A 24,279-nucleotide genomic window follows, 5' to 3' on the forward strand; every position below is an offset into this window, starting at 1 on the left:
GTGCGGTGGCTCATGCCTGTAATCCCAGCACTTTGGGAGGCTGAAGCAGGAGGATCACCTGAGGTCAGGAGTTCGAGACCAGCTTGACCAACATGGTAAAACCCCATCTCTACTAAAAATACAAAGATTAGCCAGGCATGGTGGCACACGCCTGTAATCCCAGCTACTCGGGAGGCTGAGGCAGGAGAATCACTTGAAACTGGGAGGCAGAGGTTGCAGCAAGCCAAGATTGCACCACTGTACTCCAGCCTGGGCAACGGGGCAAGACTCTGTCTCAAAAATGAACAAAACAAATAGATAATCACAATTCAAATAGATTATCAGGAGAGAATACTCAAGCCCAACAGAGAACTCATAGGAAGAAGCTGGGGCACAGAAAAAGGAAGAGAAGCCGACTCGGCCAGCAGAGATCAGCTAGGATAGGCTTGCCTTATCCAGCTCCACCCAACTTCACTCCCACCCCTCCATGGCTGATCATGGAGCCCAAGCTCCTATGCATTCCACAGACCAGCCCATTGCCTGATGCACAAGAAAGTTTCTCCTGGTAAACAATCAAGCATAAAAGCTACTGCAACTGCTGCAGCTGGCTCTAACCTGCAAGTGTCATCTACTGGACTAGATGTCAAACTACACAACCCAATACAAAAGCTGCTGACACAAGTAAACAGTGCTTGGGAACCAGATAAGCTTTAAGACCTCACTAACCTGGCCCCACAGGAGACCAAGAGCCTACTCACACACCTAGTAAACCACTACTAAAACCACATTTAGAAAGCCACTGCACTAATACTGTCTATAACCAAGGAATTTACAGAGTCTTTGTCAATGAAAGCACTCAGAAAAGCCAAATGACCCTACTAAACACACATTATAGTCACATCCTCAAGGGAAAAAATAGTCCCATCTAAACATCAGTAAATGCAAAAATAAGAAGTGATAGTTTCTTCAGATAAGAAACTAATGCACAATTCTTGGCATATTAAAAAAACCCAGGTGTTATGATACCCCCAAAGGATTGTACTAACTCTCTAGCAATGGATCCTAACCAAAATGAAAATGTAAAAATGCCAGATAAATAATTTAAAATATTGATTTTAAAGAAGCTCATTGAGATCCAAGAGAAATCATAAAACCTGTACAAAGAAATCAGAAAATAAATTCAGGATATGAATGAGAAATTTATCAAAGAGATATTTTTGAGAGAAAAATCAAATAAAACTTCTGCAAGTGAAAAATTCATTGAAGAAGTTACAAAATATAGCTGAAATTTCAACAACAGATTAGACAAAGAAGAGGAAAGAATCTCAGAACTTGAAGGTCTTTTGAATTAATTTAGTCTGACAAAAATAAACCAGATTTTAAGAAAATGAACAAAGCCTTCAGAAGGTGTGGGACTACATACAATGTTGGAACCTATGAATCATAGGTATTCCTGAGGGAGAAGAAAGAGCACTAAGTTTTAAAAACCTGTTGTGGAAATAATTGAGAAAAACTTCCCTACTCTGGCAAGAGATCCAGGCATCCAAATATAAGAGGATTAATGAACTCCAAAAAAATGCATTTCAAGAAGGGCCTCACTATGATATTTATTCATCAGACTAAGTTTAATGTGAAGGAAAAAACGTCCTAAAAAAATCAGTAAGAGAAAATAATCTAGTCACCTATGAAGCAAAACCCATCAGACTAACAGCAGACTTCTCAGCAGAAATCTTACAAGCTAGAAGGAATTGGAACTCTATTTTCAAAGGTTTTTTGTTTAAATAAATAAACTGTTAACCCCAAGTTTTGTATCCTTCTACAATAAGCTTTATAAATGAAGAAATAAAGTCTTTTTCAGACAAGCAAACACTGAGGGAATTTGTCACTACTAGACTTGTACTACAGGAAATACTTGAAGGAGTTCTAAACATGGAAGTAAAAAGATTGATACTTGCCATCACAAAAACACACAAAAGTATAAAATACACCAGTCTTATAAAGCAATTACACAAAGGAGAAAGAAATCAAATGATAGCATGACAGAATTCCATCAAATCACAAAGAAAAAGAACAAAAAAATCTGCAAAGCAACTAGAAATCAACATTGTAACTGGAAAAAAGGTCATATATCAATATTAACCTTCAATATACATGGATTAAATGCTCTTCTTAAAAGATATGTTTTTAAATCTATTCCTCCAATTTATAAGCCAAATATATGCTGCTTTAAAAAAACTCATCTTACTTCACTATAGACTGAAGGTAAAGGTGTAGAAAAAGATTCCACTTTCCCCCTTTGCTTCACAAAAAGCAAACTGGAGTAGCTATACTTATATTAGTTGAAAGACTTTCAACCAGCAACAGTTTAAAAAAAGGCAAAGAAGATTATTATATAATGACAAAGGGATCAATTCAAGAAGATATAATAATCCTAAATATATATACATCCATACCAGAGTACCTAGATTCATAAAAAAAATATTATTAGACCTAAAGACAGCAAAATAATAATAGTGGGAGACTTCAACACCCCACTGACAGCACTAGACAGATCATCAAGACAGAAAAATCAACAAAGGAAGTCTGAACTTAAATTGGACTTTAGACCAAATGAAACTAACACACATTTACAGAACCTTCTACTCAACTGCAGAATATATATTCTTCTCATCAGTGCATGGAACATTCCTTGAAATAGACCATATGTTAGGCTACAAAACAAGGCTCAATAAATTTTTAAAAAATGGAAATTATATCAAGTATTTTTCTCAGACTACAGTGAAATAAAACTAGAAATCAATCTCAAGAGAAACTCCTGAAACTATGCAAATGCACAGAAATTAAACAACTGTTCCTAAACAATCTTTAGGTCAATGACAAAATTAAGATAGAAATTAAGTTTTTTGAAACTAATGAAAATGGAGACACAACATATCAAAACCTCTGTGATACAGCAAAAAAAAAAAAGTTTATAGCATTAAATGCTTACATTTAAAAAAAAATCACAAATTAACAACCTAACAATGCAACTCAAGGAAAAAAAATAAGATCAAACCCAAAGCTAGAAGAAAAATAACAAATCAGAGCAGAAATAGAGACCAAAACAACAATACAAAGGATCAATAAAACCAAAGGTTGGTTACTTTAAAAAATAAACAATATTGATAGATGGCTAGCTATACTAACTAATAAAAGAAGAGAAGATTCAAACAAACAATCAGAAATGAAAAAGGAAACATTACAACTGAGCCAACAGAAATACAGATGATCAGAGACTACTATGGACAACTCTATACTCACAAACTAAAAACCCAAGAATAAATAGATAAATTTCTGGGAACATACAACCTACCAAGATTGAATCAGGAATAAATATAAATCCTGAACACATCAACAACAAGGAGTGAGTGAATCAGTAATTTAAAAAATTAATAACAAAAAAATCCCAGTACCAGATGTATTTCACAACCAAATTCTACAAGACATACAAAAAAGAACTGGTACCAATCCTACTGAAACTGTTGCAGAAAAAGAAGTTGGAGAGGAGAGAGAGCTCTCTACTTCCTTTTATTAAGCCAGTATCATCCTGATGCCAAAGCTCAACAAGGACACAAAAAGACAACTGCAGACCACTATCCCTGATGAACATAAGTGCAAAAATCTTCAACAAAATACCAGAAAACTGATCCCACAATACATAAAAAAGATAATACACCATGACCAAGTGGGTTTTAACCCAGGAATACAAGGATGGTTCAACACTCACAAATCAATAAATGTGATTTGCCACATAAACAGAATTAAAAACAAAAACTATATGATCATCTCCACAGATGCATAGAAGCATTTGGTAAAATTCAGCATCCCTTCATGATAAAAACCCTCAACAAACTAAGCTTCAAAGGAACATATGTCAAAATAATAAAAGCCATATATGACAAATCCACAGCCCACATTATACTGAATGGGAAACAGTTGAAAGCATTCTCCCCAAGAATTGGAACAAGACAAGGATGCCCACTTTCACCACTCCTATTCAACAGAAAACTGGCTAGTCATAGCCAGAGCAATCAGACAAGAGAAAGAAATAAAAAGGTATCTAAATTGTAAAGGAAGAAGCCAAATTATCTGTTGATGATATGATCTTATATCTAGAAAACTCTAAAGACTCCTCTAAAAGACTCCTATATTTGATAAATTAATTCATAAAATCTTAGTATTAAAATAAAGCAATGTACAAGTATCAGTAGCCTTTCTATACTCCATAATGATCAAGCTGAGAACAAAATTAAGAAGGCAATCCATTTACAATAGCTTAAAAAAAAACCTAAGGAATATATTCAACCAAAGAGGTGAAAGATCTCCACAAGGAAAACTACAAAAAGCCTAAGAAATTATAGATGACACAAGTAATGCTCACGGATAAGAATAAATGTCATTAAGATGACCATATTTTCCAATATATCGATTCAATGCAATTCCTATCAAACTCCCAGTGACATATTTCACAGAATTAGAGAAAACAATCCTAAAATTCATATGGAACCAAGAAAGAGCCCTAATAGCCAAAACAATCAGAAGCAAGAAGGACAAATCTGTATGCATCACCTTACCTGACTTCAAATTATACTACCAGGATATAGTAAACAAAACAGCATGGTACTAGTACAAAAATAAACATAGATCAATGTAACAGAATAGAGAGGCCAGAAATAAAGCTATATACCTACAGCTAGCTGATCTTCCACAAAGTCAATAAAAACACGCACTGGGGAAAGGGCACTCTATTCAATAAATGGTGCTGGGAAAACTGGCTAGCCATATGTAGAAGAATAAAACTGGACCCTATCTCTCACCATATTCAGAAGCTAACTCAAGATGGAACAGAGATTTAAATGTAAGACCTGAAACTGTAAAAATCCTAGAAGAAAATGTAGGGAAAAGTTTTCTGGACATTGCCTTGGCAAAGAATTCATGACTAAGACCTCAAAAACAAATGCAAGAAAAACAAAAATAAACTGATGTGCCTTAATTAAGAAGTTTCTACACAGCAAAAGAAGTAATCAAGTGAACAGATAACCTGCAGGATAGGAGAAAATATTTGCAAAGTATACATTCAAAGGGCTAATATCCAGAACCTACAAGGAACTCAATTTAAATAAAATCCCATTAGAAAATGGAGAAAGGACATAAGCAGACATTTTTTAAAAGAAGACATAGAAGTAGTCAAGAAACATGTAAAAAAAAAAAATGCTCCTTATCACTAGGCAGAGAAATGCAAATTGAAGCCACAGTCGAAAAACCCAAATGTTGGCAAGGATTCAGAAAATGGAACACTTGTACACTGTTGGTGTGAAAGTAAATTAGTACAATATCTGTGAAAATATTAGGATATTTCTCAAAGAACTAAAAATGGAACTACCATTTGATCAAACAGTGTCACTACTGGGTATCTACTCTAAGAAAAAAAATCATATCATAAAGATACCTGCACTCCTGTGTTTACTGCAGCAGTATTCACAATAGCGAAGATACGGAATCAACCTAAATGTCCATTAATGGATGACTGGATAAAGAAAATGTGGTATGTATGTATGTATGTATGTATACACATATATACACACCCAGGAATACTACTCATAAAAGATAATATATCTTACCACAATATGGATAGAACTGGAGGCCATTATCTTAAGTGAAGTAAGTCTGACACAGAAAAACAAATACCACATGTTCTTACTTATAAGTTGGAACTAAATCATGTGTACATATGTACATATAGAATGGAATAATAGACGTTGGAGACTCAGAAGGGTGGAAAGGTAGGAGGGGGTTGAGGGACGAGAAATTCCTTTAATAGGTACAATGTAGACTATTCAGGTGATGGCTCCACCAAAAGCTCAGACTTTACCACTACACAATATATCCGTGTAACAAAATGGAATGCAAACCACATATTGAGTCAAGACAGTATTTCTGTTAATTTGGCAAATATTTGGAAGAATTTTTATTGATACTTGTAAGGAAAAAGACACCCACAACATCATAATGTATGACATTTTGTTACAGCCTTTTAGAGGATCAATTTGACTATAAGCTTTAGATTACATATATATCTTTTTGTCTAGGAGTCCTACTTTAAGAATGTCTTCTACAGAAATATTTGTGGATATGCACATATGATATGGACATTTATCAAAGTATTGCTTAATGTTTTTTAAAAAGCTGGAAGCCTAGATTTCTGTCAACAGGAAAAGGTTAAATACAAACCATGACACATCCATAAAAAGGTATACGGCAAAAGAATAATAAATATTACCTGATATGATCCCAGAAAAAGAGATTAAGGATCTGGAGAAGAGGAATTTATCCTGGATTATCTGGGGGGCTAATACAATTGCACATATCATCCTAAAGTAGGAACAGAGGGAGATGAGGCACAGACACCCAGAGGAAAAGACATAGCAGGTGGCAATGAGGCCACAGATTTGGAGATGAGAGTCATGAGGCCACAATCCAAGAAATACTGGCAGCCACCAGAGCTGGAAGAGACCAAAAGAGATCTTCCCCAGAGCCTTTCTACTGACACGTTGATTTCAGTTAATTGGTATATTAGTCTGTTCTCACACTGCTAGTAAAGACATACCCAAGAGTGGGTAATTTATAAAGAAAAAGAAGTTTGATGGACTCACAGTTCCACATGGCTGGGGAGGCCTCGCAATCATGGCAGAAGGCAAAGCAGGAGCAAAGACACAACTTACTTGGTGGGAGGTGAGAGGGCATGTGCAGGGGAACTCCCCCTTATAAAACCATCAGATCTCAGGAGACTTACTCCTTGTCATGAGAACAGTGAGGGAAAGACCCACCCCATCAATCAGTTACCTCCCACCAGGTCCCTCCCATGACGTATGGGAATTATGGGAGCTACAATTCAAGATGAGATTTGGGTGGGGACACAGCCAAACCGTATCATTTGGCCTGTCTCTCAAAGACTTTTTTTTTTTATTGTTGTTGTTTGTTTATTTGTTTTTTCAGATGGAGTCTTGCTCTGTCACCAGGCTTGAGTGCAGTGGCATGATCTTGGCTCACTGCAACCTCTGCCTCCCAGGTTCAAGCAATTCTCCTGCCTCAGCCTCCCAAGTAGCTGGGGCTACAGGCACACAACACCATGCCCGGCTAATTTTTGTATTTTTAGTATAGATGGGGTTTCACCATGTTGGCCAGGATGGTCTTGATCTCTTGACCTCGTGATCCACCTACCTCAACCTCCCAAAGTGCTGGGATTACCGGCGTGAGCCATCATGCCCAGCAGAGTTGTTTTAAGCTATCCAGTTTGTCATACAATTGGTTAACAGAGGCCCTAGGAAACTACTATAGCATACAACCTTCATTGCAAGACTCAGCATAAATTTATATGCCCAGGATACTGAACACTGATGCTGCTACACCCAGGAGAAATGATAATGTTATGGGAGGATAGAAGGGAAGACAGATACCTAACACCATGACAAGAAGTCAGTAGATAACCTATTGGAAAACTAAGAAATAGCAGGAAATATTAATCACTTATGACCATAGAAACAAATATCAGAAGTAGCCCCCAAGAGTAGTGGGTGGATGTCTCTGTAGAGCAGACCTCAAGAGCTGGCTGGGAGGATTGATGCTTTGCATTACAAGCTCTATGTCCCTGTGACTCTTTGGGGCTTGTATACATGCACATGTACTTCTTTGATAAAACTAAGAACTAGAATGTATGTTTTACTTTCTCAGTGTGACAATCTCCATAGGGCCACTGGTACAAAGACTACAGATGCCTATTAATTCACCTGTTAAAAGGTAATCTCAATATCAGTTATTTAACAAAAGCACCAAGTCCAGAAGCAGACACCAGTGTGTGAGAACCTACAGGAAAAACAGAGAATCCCGTTTATAGTAACCTATTTTTCTGTAGGAGATCAGTCAGGGTGGTGGGAGAAGTTGTAGGAAAAACGCAAACCTTCTTGGAAGGCCGGGGGAGAGGGGGTTGCAAAGCTTTGGGGAAGAATGAGCTGAAGGCATGGTTCTTACCCTGGGGCAAAGGCCATGTAGTAGGTACAGAAGAATGCAGGGGAGTTTATCTGAATAGCTTGTTTATCATGCCTCCAGAAACCTGGCCTTTCATCACCCACGTGCAGGAGTAGGGGGTGGAAGGGACGCCACCATGTGAATTGCCCACAAGTGTGTTGACTCAAGGCCTTTGTCATTAAATCTGTTCTAAATAAATGCCCGCAGTGCCAGCTTGTCAGGGCAGCAGCTGCTGACTCTTTACAGCACCCTCCTCAGTATCTGTGGGCAGCCCAGTCTCCTAGCCTGCTCTTTCACTGTATATCTGTGTCTGAGTGCATTTTTTCATCCGTTGTTCAGCCAGGGTCTGCGGGTTGGACCTGGCATTTTGCAACAAATTGTACTGGAAGAACCAGTTGGGAAGAGCTTTTAATTTCTTGCATACGATAAATTGAAGAAAATGTCAGTATGAGGCAACTCTACTCTGGACCTAGTGAAACCAATGCTCGTCAAGCAACCTGTCCATTATCAACATAAAGTAGTATACACACCTGCTTCCTCTAGCATCTCTGGTTCTTCTTGGTTTGGATCTTGGCATCCCTGGGCCTGTACATTCCCTGAAATAAACAGTGATGATGAGATATGAAAATACCCCAGACTGAAAATGGGCCACAATGATAAAGGCTCTCAGTAGAACCAACTCTTTCTATGGCAAACTTGAGAGCGAAGAGACTGGAGGAATCAGCATGCCCAGTTTATATTTTTTATTTATTTTTAAGAGATGGAGTCTCACTCTGTTGCCCACGCTAGAGTGCAGTGGTACCATCTTGGCTCACTGCAACATTTGCCTCCTGGGTTCAAGAGATTCTCCTGCCTCAGCCTCCTGAGTAGCTGGGATTACAGGCACACACCACCAGGCCTGGCTGATTTTTGTATTTTTAGTAGAGATGGAGTTTCACCATGTTGGCCAGGCTGGTCTCAAACTCTTGACTTCAAGTGATCTGCCCACCTTAGCCTCCCAAAGTGCTGGAATTACAGATATGAGCCATTCTACTCAGCTGTAAGTTATTATTTAATAAGAAATACTGGAAGAACTAGATGGAAAGAGTTTTTAATTTTTTATGTACCATAAATTCAAGAAATTTCAGCATAGGCAGCAAATGTGGACCAATGAAACCAGTGTTCCATCAAGCAACCTGTCAATTATCAACCAAGTAATGTACACACCTGTTTCTTCTTCTAGCTCCTCTAGTTCTTCTTGGTTTGGATCTTGGCATCCCTGGGTCTGCATATTCCCTGAAATAAACATTGACAATGAGATATGAAAATACCCCAGAGTGAAAATGGGCCAGCAATAACGGAAGCCCCCAGTAGAACCAACTTTTTCTATGGCAAACGGGATTGAAGAGACTGGAGGAATCAGTATGTCCAGTTTACAGTAAGTTATCATTTAATAAGCAATACTGAAAGAATTAGTTGGAAAGTTTTTAATTTTTTATGCACTATAAATTCAAGAAATTTCAGAGTAGGCAGTGGATGTGGACCAGTGAATGAATGCTCCCATCAAGCAACCTGTCCATTATCAACTTAAAATAGTGTACACACCTGCTGCTGCTTCTAGCATCTCTAGATCTTCTTGGGTTGGATCTTGCAGCTCTTGGGTCTGCACATTCTCTGAAATAAACAGTGATGATGACATATGAGAATACCCAGACTGAAAATGGACCAGCAATAATGGAGGCTCTCAGTAGAACCAACTCCTTCTATGACAAACTGGAGTTTGAAGGTCTGATTCCTCCAGTTTTCTCAAGCTCCATTAGCCCAACTGAAGATGCAGTGTGCACTCTGGAAAGTCCACAGCACACGCTAAGCACATTCCTGCCTCAGGGCCTTGGCTCCAGCCCTCCCCGCTGCCTGGATTCCCAGACATCTGCTTAGCTCGCTCTCAAAGCTCTGCTGAAATCTTACCTCCACAATGGTGCCTGATAATCCTAATCATGACTACCACCTATATCTTTAATAACATACCTTAGCCTCTCCCCATCTGCCTTATCCTCCGTTTGCACTTGTCACCTTTTAACACACTATGTGATTTATGCATTATGTCTATTGCCTATCTAGGGAGATGTCTAGTCTGTTCACGGATTCATCCCAAGTGTGTAGAACAGTACCCCACACAGAGAAGCCACTCTAATATCCTTGGAGTAGAATACTGTAGGAATAAAAGCACCAAGAATTGGGTTCAAACCAAGTCCCTCAATTTGCTGCACATCGCCACTCTGAATGTCCCCTTCCTCATGAGCTAGAAGACCTCTTCTGTAACTCACAGTGGCCAAACTCATTTTACTGTGTAGTACATAGCTGCTGCGGGACAATACCTTGTAAGGGATTTACATCTAGAGATATGGCTCTAATATTTACAACTCCACTGCTTGTCACTGTTTACATGGCTTGTTCTGGTTAGCAAGCTGTGTCCTGCACTTCCTCCAGATGTTCCATGTTCCTTCACAGAACAAGAATCCATCATTCTCCACCCATGTTAGCCTAGGCCAAATAATCCCAGCTCTCTGAAGCTCCACAGACCCTACCTGTGGAGTCTGAGCCCTACGTCCACATATTTCAAGCTGAAGTCTGTCCTGAATTCTAACTCTCCTGGAAGCAGGGAGCCCAAGTGGGAACCTTTTCCTAGGTATAGCCCAAGCAGAGGAAAAGTAGACGATTTTCCCCTCTTCACTGGCTCTGTTTATCCAAAAGCCAACTGTTTGACATGTGGCATTCCTCTGTTGCAAACGAATCCAACGATGTGAGCCTTCCAGGTTATAGCTTTACTGTCAAGTATCAGGCATCACCATCTGGATCTTCATAGATTAAATTTAAGACTCTAATTTAGCTGGGACCACCTGTCAGAAAAGCCAGGCTATTCCAGATGAACAGCCTAGCAGGACTAGTACATGGCTGCAAAGAGAAAACAAAGGTTAAAAATTAGTAAGTTTTCACTTATTCTCCCTCATGCTTAGGGAACTTTGCAAGGACATGAAGGAATAGTGAAGAGCAGGCATATGGAAGTTCCATCGGTCACTCACCAGGCCTAGGCATTCCTCCATTCTCTGGTGAGGCGCACTTACCTGAGTATGTTTTAAATGCCAGAGGAGCATGTTTTAGGTAACCAGCCTACCCTTCCTACACCCAACATTACTCCCCCCAGGCTCCATAGATTTACTTAGTGGTGTCTTTATCCTAATCCTAGCAACCCCTGAATGTAGGGAAGCACCGGTGATTTACACATAATTATGCACTTGAGTCAATGTGGTCCCTGTTCCCATTGCATGTTAAACCTCACTGCCCATGCGGAGGGTGGTGGGGGAAATCTTGGCCTTGTCTTAAAGGTCCCCCCAAAAAAATGCTTTACTGGGAAATGATTCCTACATAATTTAAAATGCAATGCATGAAGAATATAGAGTAATTTTAAACTTTTATGTATATAATGAAATAACTTTGAAAAGTATGAATTCCACCCAAGCATAGCCAAATGATTTTTGACAAACATGCAGAAGCAATTCAATAGATAAAGAGCTCTTTTCAACAAATGGTGCTGGAGCCAATGGATATCTATAGGTGGAAAAAATAAGAAGAAAAGGGGTAGCAACCTAAACTTTACACCTTATACAGGAGAAAAAAAAAACCAACCCAAAAGAGAGAATAGATTTAAGTATAAAAGGTAAAAACCAGCCCAGCACATTGGCTCACACCTGTACTCCCAGCACTTTGGGAGGCTGAGGCAGGCAGATCACCAGGTCAGGAGTTTGGGACCAGCCTGGCCAGCGTGGGGAAACCCCATCTCTAATAACAACACAAAAATTAGCTGGGTGTGGTGGTGAGCGCCTGTAGTCCCAGCTATTCGGGAGGCTGAGGCAGGAGAATCGCTTGAACCCGGAGGCAGAGGTTGCAGTGAGCCGAGATCATGCCACTGCACTCCAGCCTGGGTGGCAGAGCGAGGCTCCATCTAGGGAAAAAAAAAAAAAAGAGAGAGTGAAAACTATATGACACATTTGCCTTCGATTATTCTCCTTTGCCTGTGAAATAAAGTCTAATTCCTTAAAAAAAAAAATCCCAGTTCTGGACTTCCATTTGTACACCTGTGGAAGCCTGAAATAGATTCTTCCACTGCAAATTCGCAGACATATCCTTGGGTGGGGTAGAGGGTGTGTGTGTAGTGAGGTGACACTCTCCCAGCTCTGATACTGCTGGCCAGGCACCATGCTTAAACAATCATCCATAAACCACCAGGGCAAGTGACGCTTTCAGATAAAAAAAACTACCCCAAAGATCAACTAACATGCAAGTTCCTACTCTGTGCCCAGTGCCTTCTAAGCATTTCACCCTTGAGATGTAGAGGTTGGAACAGTGACCCCAGTTTAAGAAAGAATTGTAGCCCCGTGGTAAAAATCCCTTGTCCAAGGTTACCGTTGGTCAAATGGAACTAGCCTTTAGAATCCAGACATCCTGACTCCAGAACCTGAGCCCTTAAGCCAATAGTCCCCAAAAGACAGTACGTGGGTCCCTGTATACACAGGTGTGTCCGCAAACTCACTCTCAAATGCATATCTAACGGCACTGGTCAAGTACAGAAATACTCATGGTACAGTTTCCTAGATGATGGAGCTAACAGGGCACTAAGAACCACCTGATCCACCTGCTGAGCTTTTATCATCCCCTGCATGGCTGGTGAGGTGGATGTAGCCCAGGGCTTTCTCCTACTTGAGAGGTATCTTCCCCATGACCCACACCTTTAGAAGGCCAAGTAGGAACCAGACAAGGACCAGGGAAACGGGGCTCCTGTGATGTGCCCCGCCTGGCCCTGCAGCCTTCAGGCAGGAAGTTTATGCCGCCATTCGAAATCAGCAACAAGAAACAAAGGATAAATGCTTGACGGGAGGGACACCCATCTACCCCGATGTGGTTATGACGCATCACTTGCCTGTATCCAAATATCTCATATACCCCATAAATATATACACCTACTAAGTATCCAGAATTTTTTAAATTTAAGTTTAAATTTTAAAAACATCAGTGACAAGAAACAGGATAAATGCTTGAGGTGATGGACAGACTCCATTTACCCCTGTGACTATTACCCAATGCATGCCAGTATCAAAATATCTCATGTACCCCATAAATATATACACCTACTATGTATCCAAAAACTTTTAAGTTTATATTTTTAAAAATCAGCAACAAGAAAGTAAGTTCTTCCTGTGAGAGCATTCTCCTCTGTGCTAATTCCTCTCTCCAGGTCTCTATAAAGAGATATTCAGTTGGAAACAGAATTTAAGAGTTCTAAATCTCTATTTTCAATCTCTGATATCCTTTCTTCATGATTAAAACACCAAAAGCAATGGCAACAAAAGCCAAAATTGACAAATGGGATCTAATTGAACTAAAGAGCTTCTGCACAGCAGAAGAAACTGTCACCAGAGTGTACAGGCAACCTGCAGAATGGGAGAAAATTTTTGTAATCTACTCATCTGACAAAGGGCTAATATCCAGAATCTACAAAGAACTTAAATTTACAAGAAAAAAAAAACCTCATCAAAAAGTGGGCGAAGTATATGAACAGACACTTCTCAAAAGACGACATTTATGCAGCCAACAAACATGAAAAAAAGCTCATCGTCACTGGTTATTAGAGAAATGCAAATCAAAACCACAATGAGATACCATCTCACGCCAGTTAGGATGGCGATCATTGAAAAGTCAGGAAACAGATGCTGGAGAGGATGTGGAGAAATAAGAACACTTTTACACTGTTGGTGGGAGTGTAAATTAGTTCAACCATTGTGGAAGACAGTGTGGCGATTCCTCAAGGATCTAGAACTATAAATACCATTTGGCCCAGCAATCCCATTACTGGGTATATACCCAAAGGATTATAAATCATTCTACTATAAAGACTCTTGCACACATATGGTTATTGCAGCACTGTTCACAATAGCAAAGACTTCGAACCAACCGAAATGCCCATCAATGATAGACTGGATAAAGAAAATGTGGCACATATACACCATGGAATACTATGCAGCCATAAAAAAGGATGAGTTCATGTCCTTTGCAGGGACATAGATGAAGCTGGAAACCATCATTCTCAGCAAATTAACAAAGAAACAGAAAACCAAATACCGCAGGTTCCCACTCATAAGTGGGAGCTGGACAATGAGAACACATGGACACAGGGAGGGGAACATCACCCACTGGGCCTGTCAGTGGGTGGGGGGCTAGGGGAGGGATAGTATTAGAAGAAATACCTAATGTACATGATGGGTTAATCGGTGCAGCAAACCACAATGGCATGTGTATACCTATGTAACAAACCTGCATGTTGTGCACATGTGCACCCTAAAACTTGAAGTATAATAAAAAAATGAAAGTAGAAAGAGGAAAATAATAAAGATAAAATCAGAAATCAATGCAATACAAAGCATGCAATAGAGAATTCAATAAAGCCTAAAGTTGGTTCTTTGAAAAAAAGAAAAGTAAAGAAATTAAGACAGTAAAAAAAAGAATTCTAAATCTCATTCCCTAGTTTTCTGCTTTACATCTGCCTATTCCAAACAAGAGTATCTGAGGGCTTTAAAAATTAGAGAGGGACAGGGAAAAAGGGTGGAGTGGCATTCTAGTCTCCATCCCATCCTCCTTTCCACCAGAAGATACACAAAGCCCGAACTTGTATGACTCCGCATGCCCCACGTCCAGGGTTCTGATATGGAAGACTCAGTATTGCCCACTCTCCTTCCTTAGAACTCACTCATTTGAGGGTAGGAGAAGCTGTACATGGTCAAGCACAGAGCCTTTGGAGACACACTGCCTGGGCTCATGTCCCAGCTCTCCTGGTCACCAGCTCTGTGACCTTGGGAAATTTACTTAAGCTGTCTGTGCCTCAGTTTCCTTCTCTGTAAGATACAAGTAATAGGACCTCCTTCTTATAAACATAGTGAAGAGTCAGTACAAATGTATAGACAGCATTAAGATAAACGCCTGGTTTATGGCCAGGCATGGTGGCTCACGCCTGTAATCCCAGAATTTTGGGAGGCTGAGGCGGGCAGATCACCTGAGGTCAGGAGTTTGAGACCAGCCTGGCCAACATGGCAAAACCCCGTCTCTACTACAAATACAAAAATTAGCCGGGCATGGTGGCAGGCGCCTGTAGTCCCAGCTACTCGGGAGGCTGAGGCAGGAGAATCCCTTGAACCCGGGAGGCGGAGGGTGCAGTAAGCCAAGATCACACCATTGTACTCCAGCTTGGGTGACAAGAAGGAAACTCCATCTCAAAAAAAAAAAAAAAGAGTCAATGTCTGGTTTATAACAGGCACCGGGAAACATGATTATTTTCAACAGCTCTCATAGGCAGTCAGTTCTTTTATAAAGTGATATGTGCATTCTGAAAACTCACCACAGCAGATTACATGGTGCACTAAGACCACAGGGCTTACAGGAGATAGAATCAGTGATCATGTGTGTATATATATTATATATATATAATATATATGTGTATATATATTATATATATGTACATATATAATATATATGTACATACCATAATATATATACATATATTATATATATGTATATATATTATATGTACATATATAATATATATGTACATATATAATATATATACATATATAATATATGTATATATATTATATATGTATATATATTATATATGTATATATATTATATATGTATATATTATATATGTATATATTATATATGTATATATAATATATATGTGTGTATATATATATAAAATTTTAAGCAGAAGCTTAAACAGCATGGTTTTGTACTTACTGATTAATTACAAGACACTTTATTACCACAATAAACACTGCACGATCCTACAACACCACAATCAGCCCTGTAACACCTCAGCAGGTCTTGCAATGCCACAGAAGATGTGGCATGAAACTTTACCCTGAGTAAAACATGAACTTTGCTTGTGAATATGGGAAGCATTGCAGCTTGTGAGTTTTCGTGAAGTGAAAGAACAATGATCTGAAATCAGACAGAAAGTGTAGAATGGGCAAGGCTCGTACTGAGGAAGCGGGTAGATGTTTGAGGTATATGCCTGTGTGCATTGTGTACAATCCTACATGGCTCTGCTCAGCTGAGTGCAGGGTCGGTGGGTTGCGGGGGCAGGGTGGGGGTTGTTGTGGTTTCTTAGTGTTTCTCTTGGGCAAAACCATGCATAAGCTAACATGAAATCTGTGCTGCACTCAAATTGTTCCCAGTACGACAATCACACTGGGACAAATTTGCATGTTTAAAAGAAGCCTGGGCTGGGCGCGGTGGCTCACACCTGTAATCCCAGTGCTTTGGGAGGCCGAGGCGAGCAGATCACGAGGTCAGGAGATTGAGACCATCCTGGCTAACACAGTGAAACCCCGTCTCTACTAAAAATACAAAAAAATTAGCCGGGTGTGGTGGCAGGCGCCTGTAGTCCCAGCTACTTGGGAGGCTGAGGCAGGAGAATCGCTTCAACCTGGGAGGCAGAGGTTACAGCAGTGACCTTAGATCACACCACTGCACTCCAGCCTGGGCGACAGAGTGGAGACTCAGGCTCAAAAAAAAAAAAAAAAAAAAAAAAGAAAGAAAGAAAGAAAAAGGCTTATAACATAACTGAATGTGCCTCTTCCGATTCCCTTTCTTGCCTTTGCTACTCCTTCCCAGGCTAGAGCACTAAATCTTTATAGCCTTTATGCCTTTAAACATCATACTGTCATAGATTATCAAGGAGGATTTGTAGGGGGAGATCGGCAGTGTGGAATGACCCCACAAAAACCCAGCGGCTACCTCCTTGCCTCAGGAGTACCAAGCAGCCCTCCCGCCTTCCTTCTTGAGGACTCTCACCTTTCATCTCGGCTCTAACTTTCTCACACAATGAGGTCAGATTCATTGTCTGGAAGATGCCGAGGACCACTTTCCATGCCTGACCTTTTGGGAAGTGTTCATCCAAAAGAAAGGACAGATTCAAAGGGTCGGCAGCTCTCAAGTTTGCCCAGGGGATACGCGGGAAGTGCCCCTGGGGGGCCGACCAGAAGTCCATCAGCTGCTGGGGTTCCAAGCAAAGCTTGAATTCCTCCAGCTGATACTGATCCAGGGCCATCAGGTAAGGCAGAAGCCCTTGGTTGGTACCACCGTTGGGGCAGGTGATTACAGAAAAGTTCATCTTGCCCAACACATGCAGTTTCTCACTTCAGCAAAGGACTCCTATATCCACAGGACACTTGTGACCTGCAGAAAAGGAGAGAGTTGAAATCATAAGCCATAAATATCACCTCCTCTCACTGTCTTGCCTACACATTTGAGTATTTTCGCTTCACAGTACTTCCTGCTACTTGTGTTAGTACACTTTTTTGTTGTTGTTGTTGTTTTGTTTTTTGAGATGGAGTCTCGCTCTGTCCCCCAAGCTGAAGTGCAATGGTGCGATCTCGGCTCACTGCAAGCTCCGCCTCCCGGGTTCACGCCATTCTCCTGCCTCAGCCTCTTGAGTAGCTGGGACTACAGGCACCCGCCACCACGCCCAGCTAATTTTTTTTGTATTTTTAGTAGAGATGGGGTTTCACCGTGTTAGCCAGGATGGTCTTGATCTCCTGACCTCATGATCTGCCCGCCTCGGCCTCCCAAAGTGTTGGGATTACAGGCGTGAGCCACCGGGCCCGGCCTCAACTGGGTATTTTCTCTGGCAACCTTACCTAGACTCGAGATCACTGGCTTTCATCCCATCCCAGAAGGAACAATGCCATCAGCACCTGATTTATCTGCCTTACTAACAGTGACAGCTGTCCTAGAAAAGTTACAGGTGCATGATGGTACTTACCAACTCACATTCAGAGGGTTCACCTGAAATGTGAATAAGAAGAACATTGAAGTGAATTAGTCACAGTAAAGATCAAAGACATTTGAGAGATGGGAATGGGGGAAACTAATCAGGGAGAAGGGGTAACAAGGAGAGAAAATAGAAGTTTCCGCCCATCACGATTTTGGCCACCAGGCAGCTAATGGTGATTGAGACAGATCTGCCACTATTCCCCCATAGAACCTGGTCCGGCATGTATGCTGGGTCATGTCAAAATACCAGGTAGCACTGAAGGCAACAGAAAGACAGCAGAACAAAAGACTTTTTTTTTTTGTAATGGAGTTTTGCTCTCATTGCCCAGGCTGGAGTACAATGGCTGGATCTCGGCTCACTGCAGTCTTTGCCTCCCAGGTTCAAGTGATTCTCTTGCCTCAGCGTCCGAGTAGCTGGGACTACAGGTGCATACTGGCCTTGGCCTCCCAAAATGCTGGGATTACAGGCATGAGCCACCATGCCTGGCCCAAAACACTATGCTTGAAGCTACTGGTGTGTGACCCCCGAATGTCTCCCAAAGAGAAATCTCCAGAAGAGATGTATGTTAGGACCTACCCTGGCAGCCCAAATTCATTGGACTACTACTCCAGAAATTGTTGGAGAAAAGATGGGGAAGGACACACAGAGGAAAACTTGAAACATCATGAAGAAAAACCCTTTCAGGTATTAGCAGGGAGGGTAAAGACTAGGGGAAAAGCTTATTTGAGAATCAAATGACATTAAGCTATCATTGAACACCCAGTAGAAGCTGAGCAAGGGGGCTGGGCGCGGTGACTCACACCTGTAATCCTAGCTTTAGGAGGCCAAGGTGGGCAGATCACATGAGGTCAGGAGCTTGAGACCAGCCTGGCCAACATGGTGAAACCCCGTCTCTACCAAAAATACAAAAATTAGGTGGGCATGGTGGTGGGTGCCTGTAATCCCAGCTGCTCAGGAGGCTGAGGCAGGAGAATAGCTTGAACCTGGGAGGCAGAGGTTACAGTGAGCCGAGATAGCACCACTGCACTCTAGCCTGAGCGACAAGAGCAAGACTGTCTCGAAACAATAAAAAAAAAAAAATTACTCCATGCTGCACTTCTTTCGTTGTATGTCTCTTGTTTAAATTTTTAAACCAAGAAGATAAGAACTGAGGTATCACATCAGCCACCAACAAACTCCTCCAAGATTATAGGGTTAGGTTCCCGTGAGCCTCTCGTCACATTTTCATCCACTAGTCAATACATAACTTTGTTTTATATGTGTCTCTGTTTAAGGACACCTAATTTAATACATATTGTTGATTCATCAACATTGAGCCCACCGCCACCAACACTATAGCTCATGCCTGAAAGAAGCTCATCTAACGCATGCAGTGTCTTCAGAACTCACATCCCAGCCTTCTTGCGTGTCGAGCACCAGACAGAACTTCCACACTACACAAGGGGACGTTTAGACAGCAAAGTCACCGACGAAAAGCCCAGAAATGCAAAAACAGGGCACTAAGTAGACCCACCAGCACTGCCTTATCTGACCTCAGCTCGAATTTTTCCTGGCCCTGTGCACGTCTGGATGACTTTGAAAGCTCTGCAAATATTGATTTGGGGGTTGCCAGCAGATCTTAGCGTGTAGATGAATTCACAGACATGGAATCCACAAATAAAGAGGATGAACTATAATTAGGATGAAGCATGTTGGGTATGAGACCCACATGGTGCCATGAAGTTATACAGCAAGTAGGCCAAGTCCATAGGACTCGAAAGGAAATTCCTCCAAACTTGATGCATGCATCAGATTGAGCCAAGGAGGGTGGGAAGAGGATTAGGGGGTAGAGCGGTCAGTGAAAACAGCAAGTGCAAAAGCCCTGGAGGGAAAAAAGATACAAGAACAGAGAAATTCAGCTAGAAAGTCTCACACAACTGCGGAATCCCCTTGGTTGAGGAGATGGAAAGCCCCTAATCGAAGAAGGAAGTGTGTGCGATCAACTCTTGCTCCTAAGAAAACACCAGCAGGATACAGTGGAGTGAAAGGTCCCAGAGAAAGGTGAAACCTTAGAGCAGAGAGAGGAGACGTCTCTTACCAACCAGACTTTGAATCTCACATGAGTTTCCAGAGGCTCTGATTCGGGAAACCCCATAGAAGTAGTCACCGCCACCCCCTCCTCACCTCTGAGCAGCCCTCGGGTCCGTCTGCCTCCTCTTAGCTGTGTCTCGGGGCCTCCTGTTTATAGCTCTCTTCCCGCTCCCTTTCCCCAGCACAACTCGGGGTCAGTTGAGAAGCTGACAAGACTCAGCTGCGACGTACTATCTCTGGTTTTTCTCCTCCAGATCTAGATAATCACAGGATTCTTCAGGCTGGGAGGAAGAACTGGGTTTAAAGACCATACTATCCTGAAGTAAATGGAGCCATCCACGCCAGCAAAGAGCCACAGATGGGAGTAATGCCTGTGATTACCCCTCCTACCATCTGGGCGATCTCAGGGGGCAATGAAAGACGAGAGGGAGAAAGAGGTCGTGAGACCCTAAAATCACGGTTGCCGCCACTTACAGGACTGTGTCTTCTTCCAACTGCAGGAGAAATGCTCCTTCCACAATTCCATCATGAATACAAAGGATTTTCCACCGAAGTCAGGAACAAGATGAGGATAGTCATAACTCCGCTGCTATTCAACATTCTGCTGGAGATGTCAACCAATTCTACCAACAATGTTAGCTAGTTTTAAACTCGGGTTACAGGCTTTAAACTAGCAATTGGAAAGCAATTAGAGAGAGGTATAATAATTGGAAAGCAACAGGTAAAACTACATTTGCAAACTTGATTATGTACCCGGACAATGCAAAAGACTGCATGGGAGAACTCCTATTAACAACAAGAGAAATTGGTATTACAACAGGTAATAAAATAAGTATTCAAAAATCAATAGACTTCAAATATGGAAACTCAAAACACTGGAAAAGAATACCCCTATTTACTATAGCAAAAAAAAAAAAAAGAAAATAAAATGCTTACTTAAAAACTTCAGAAATATCCAAAACTTATGTAAGAAAAACTATAAAATACATTTCTGCAAGACCCAACAGTGGACTTAAGCCTTAAAGAAATAAATACCACGTTTTTGCATGGAAAGCTCAACCTCATAAATATATCGCTTCTCTCTAATACAAATACATCAAGGTTTTACCTGGAGGTGCGGAAGTGGATTATAAAATTCAACTGAACCAATCGAATTTGTAGGAATGGCCTGGAAAATCCTGAAAAAGAGGAATGAGGAGGGACTAAACCTAGCAGATATTAAAATATACCATGAGGCCTTTATGATTAAAATATAGTATTGGCACATGTGCAAACAGACTGGGCAAAGGAACAGACTAGAAAATCCAGAAACAGGGCTGGGCGAGGTGGCTTACGCCAGTAATCCCAGCACTTTGGGAGGCTGAGGAGGGCAGATCACAAGGTCAGGAGATCGAGACCATCCTGGCCAATACAGTGAAACCCCGTCTCTACTAAAAATACAAAAAATTAGCTGGGCATGGTGGCAGGCACCCGTAGTCTCAGCTACTCGGGAGGCTGAGGCAGGAGAATGGTGTGAACCTGGGAGGCGGAGCTTGCAGTGAGCCGAGATGGCGCCACTGCACTCCAGCCTGGGTGACAGAGGGAGACTCTGTCTCAAAAAAATTAAAAAAAAAAGAAAAGGAAAAAAGAAAATCCAGAAATAGAATTATTAACATATATAAATTTGATAAATATTGCATCACTCATAAGTGAGGGAAATTGACTTTTAATAAGCATGGTGATGCTAGATCTGTTTCCTATACAACAGAATAATTTTCAAGCACATCAGAGATTTAAATGCATAAATAAAACTTTAGAAGCACCAGAAGAAAACAATTGAATTCCTCTCAAACCTGATGGTGGGGAAAGCTTTCTTAGCTAAGATTTAAAATTCAAAAGCAATTAGAGAAAAAATAAACAAATTTTATTACAAATTTTTTTTAAGCATTCATAACAAAAGATGTGTGAAGCAAGGTAAAAAGACAAACTATAAACTGGTAAATATATTTGCAACTTATATCAGAAAGAGTTTATATGCCTAATATTTATTTATCTATTTATTTTTGAGATGGAGTCTCACTCTGTCGCCCAGGCTGGAGTGCAGTGGCAACATCTCCACTCACTGCAACCTCCGCCTCCCAGGTTCAAGTGATTCTCCTGCCTCAGCCTCCCAAGTAGCTGAGATTACAGGCATGTGCACCCATGCCCAACTAATTTTTTTTTTTTTTTGTATTTTTAATAGAGACAGGGTTTCACCATGCTGGTCAGGCTGGTCTCGAACTCCTGACCTCAAATAGTCTGCCTGCCTCAGCCTCCTAAAGTGCTGGGATTACTGGCGTGAGCCGCCATGCCCAGCCTATATGTCTAATCTATAAAGAGCTTTGAAAAATTACCAAAATGAAATGGAGAAATTAACAATTGTTTGTAAGCAAAGAAATGCCAATGACTCTTAACCATCTGAAAACATGCTGAATCTCCTATACAATAAGAGAAATGCAAGTTCAAAATTATACACATTCTTGGCTATTTCCTGTAAACCTAATGAAAACTATTTTACCTTTGATTTTCTCTCTGCTGTTGTCTGAAGACGCATCATCATAACCTTTGTGAATATAAAACTCATACATAGCCCGGGCATGATGGCACGTGCCTATAATCCCAGCACTTTGGGAGGCTGAGGCAGGAGATCCCTTGAGGCCAGAAGTTCAAGACCAGGCCAGGCTGTTTAACCTGTGATACCCCCGTCTCTACAAAAAATTAACCATGAGTGTTGTCATGCACCTATGGTCCCTGTCGTCAGAGGCATGTGAACCAGAGCAACTCCATCTTGAAAAGGAGCTGGGTAAACTGAGGCTGAGACCGGCTGGGCTGCATTCCCAGATGTCTGAGGCATTCTAAGTCACAGGATGAGATAGGAGGACAGCAAAAAATACAGGTCATAAAGACCTTGCTGATACAATGGGTTGCAGTAATGAAGCCGCCAAATCCCACCAAAATCAAGATGGCCAGGATAGTGACCTCTGGTTGTCCTCACTGCTACACTCCCACCAGAACCATGACAGTTTACAAATGCCGTGGCAACGTCAGGAAGTTACCCTATATGGTCTAAAAATGGGAGGCATGAATAATCCACCTGTTGTTTAGCATACCATCAAGAAATAACCATAAAAATGGCAACCAGCAACCCAAGGGCTGCTCTATGGAGTAGTCATTCTTTATTCCCTTATTTTCCTAATAAACTTGATTTCACTTTACGAACTCACTCTGAATTCCTTCTTGCAAGAGATCCAAGAACCCTCTCTGGGGATCTGGACCGGGACCCCTTTCCTGTAATGCCGTTTACTCGAGAGGCTGAGGCAGAAGATTACTTGAGCCCAGGAAGCCGAGGCTGTGGGGTGAGTTATGATTGCACCACTGCACTTCGTCCTGGGTCATGGAACGAGACCCTGTCTCAAAAATACACCAAATAAAATAAAATTGAAAAAATTAAAACTCCTATGTAAAAACTGCTGATATTCTATCCTGAGTTGATGCAAACTTGGTAAAGTTGGTTATCTTGTGGGTTTTCCCCCTTCAACTATAGGTGATTGTTATTATTATTATTATTATTATTATTATTTTGAAACGGAGTCTCGCTCTGTCACCCGGGCTGGAGTGCAGTGGCACAATCTCAGCTCACTGCAATCTTGGCTGTCCAGGTTCACGCCATTCTCCTGCCTCAGCCTCCCGAGTAGCTGGGACTACAGGCGCCCGCCATCACACCCGGCTAATTTTTTGTGTTTTTAGTACAGACGGGGTTTCACCATGTTAGCCAGGATGGTCTCGATCTCCTGACCTTGTGATCTGCCCGCCTTGACCTCCCAAAGTGCTGGGATTACAGGTGTGAGCCACCGCGCCTGGCCCACTAGGGGTAATTTTTTTAAAAGAAAATTCCTCAAGCCAGTCCTTCCCAACACCCCCTCCCTTGTACTCTCTGCTGGTGAGTTTTCCTTCTCCCACAAGCTCTGTCTCTGGGTCTCCCTGAGACTGGGCCCGTTGTATGTGGGACCTAGACTGAGCCCTGATGATCTTGAGGCCCTCCTTTTGCTCGATACAATTATATCCCAAGTAGAAGAGATGAACATGTAAACAAGATGAGCCAGTGAATGACTCTGGATGTTTCCAAATGGGAAGTGGCACTTTCGGACTGAACACGGTGTTAGCCTTCTAAGGAGACTGGGAAGCTCTCCAAACATGTAATTTTCTGTTGCTTGTTCTTCTAGACCTAAGAGGCAAGGGAAGAGTTTCCTTTACAAATTGGAAGCACCTGTAGGATCAAGACC

At 41.3% G+C, this 24,279-nt stretch overlaps 1 protein-coding gene across 2 annotated transcripts in view; it reads right to left on the minus strand.

Annotated features, from left to right (window-relative positions):
- The window catches only part of NLRP13 (NLR family pyrin domain containing 13), a 47,064-nt gene extending 24,739 nt beyond the window's left edge, over window positions 1-22,325 (minus strand). The window contains exons 1-6 of one of the 2 annotated variants that reach the window (XM_057300556.2): window positions 20,072-22,325; window positions 17,897-17,919; window positions 16,927-17,310; window positions 9,628-9,696; window positions 9,250-9,318; window positions 8,574-8,639 (exon numbers count right to left, since the gene is read on the minus strand). In XM_057300556.2, the coding sequence (XP_057156539.2) occupies window positions 8,574-8,639; window positions 9,250-9,318; window positions 9,628-9,696; window positions 16,927-17,245 (523 nt within the window). In that variant the 5' untranslated portion in view covers window positions 17,246-17,310; window positions 17,897-17,919; window positions 20,072-22,325. Of the gene's footprint in view, window positions 1-8,573; window positions 8,640-9,249; window positions 9,319-9,627; window positions 9,697-16,926; window positions 18,358-20,071 lie in introns of those variants that run through there. The other variant, XM_063599694.1, reaches the window with a different exon arrangement.
- Window positions 22,326-24,279: the final 1,954 nt, after the last annotated feature.

Source organism: Pan paniscus, chromosome 20 (assembly GCF_029289425.2).
Source record: "Pan paniscus chromosome 20, NHGRI_mPanPan1-v2.0_pri, whole genome shotgun sequence".
Taxonomy (NCBI): domain Eukaryota; kingdom Metazoa; phylum Chordata; class Mammalia; order Primates; family Hominidae; genus Pan; species Pan paniscus.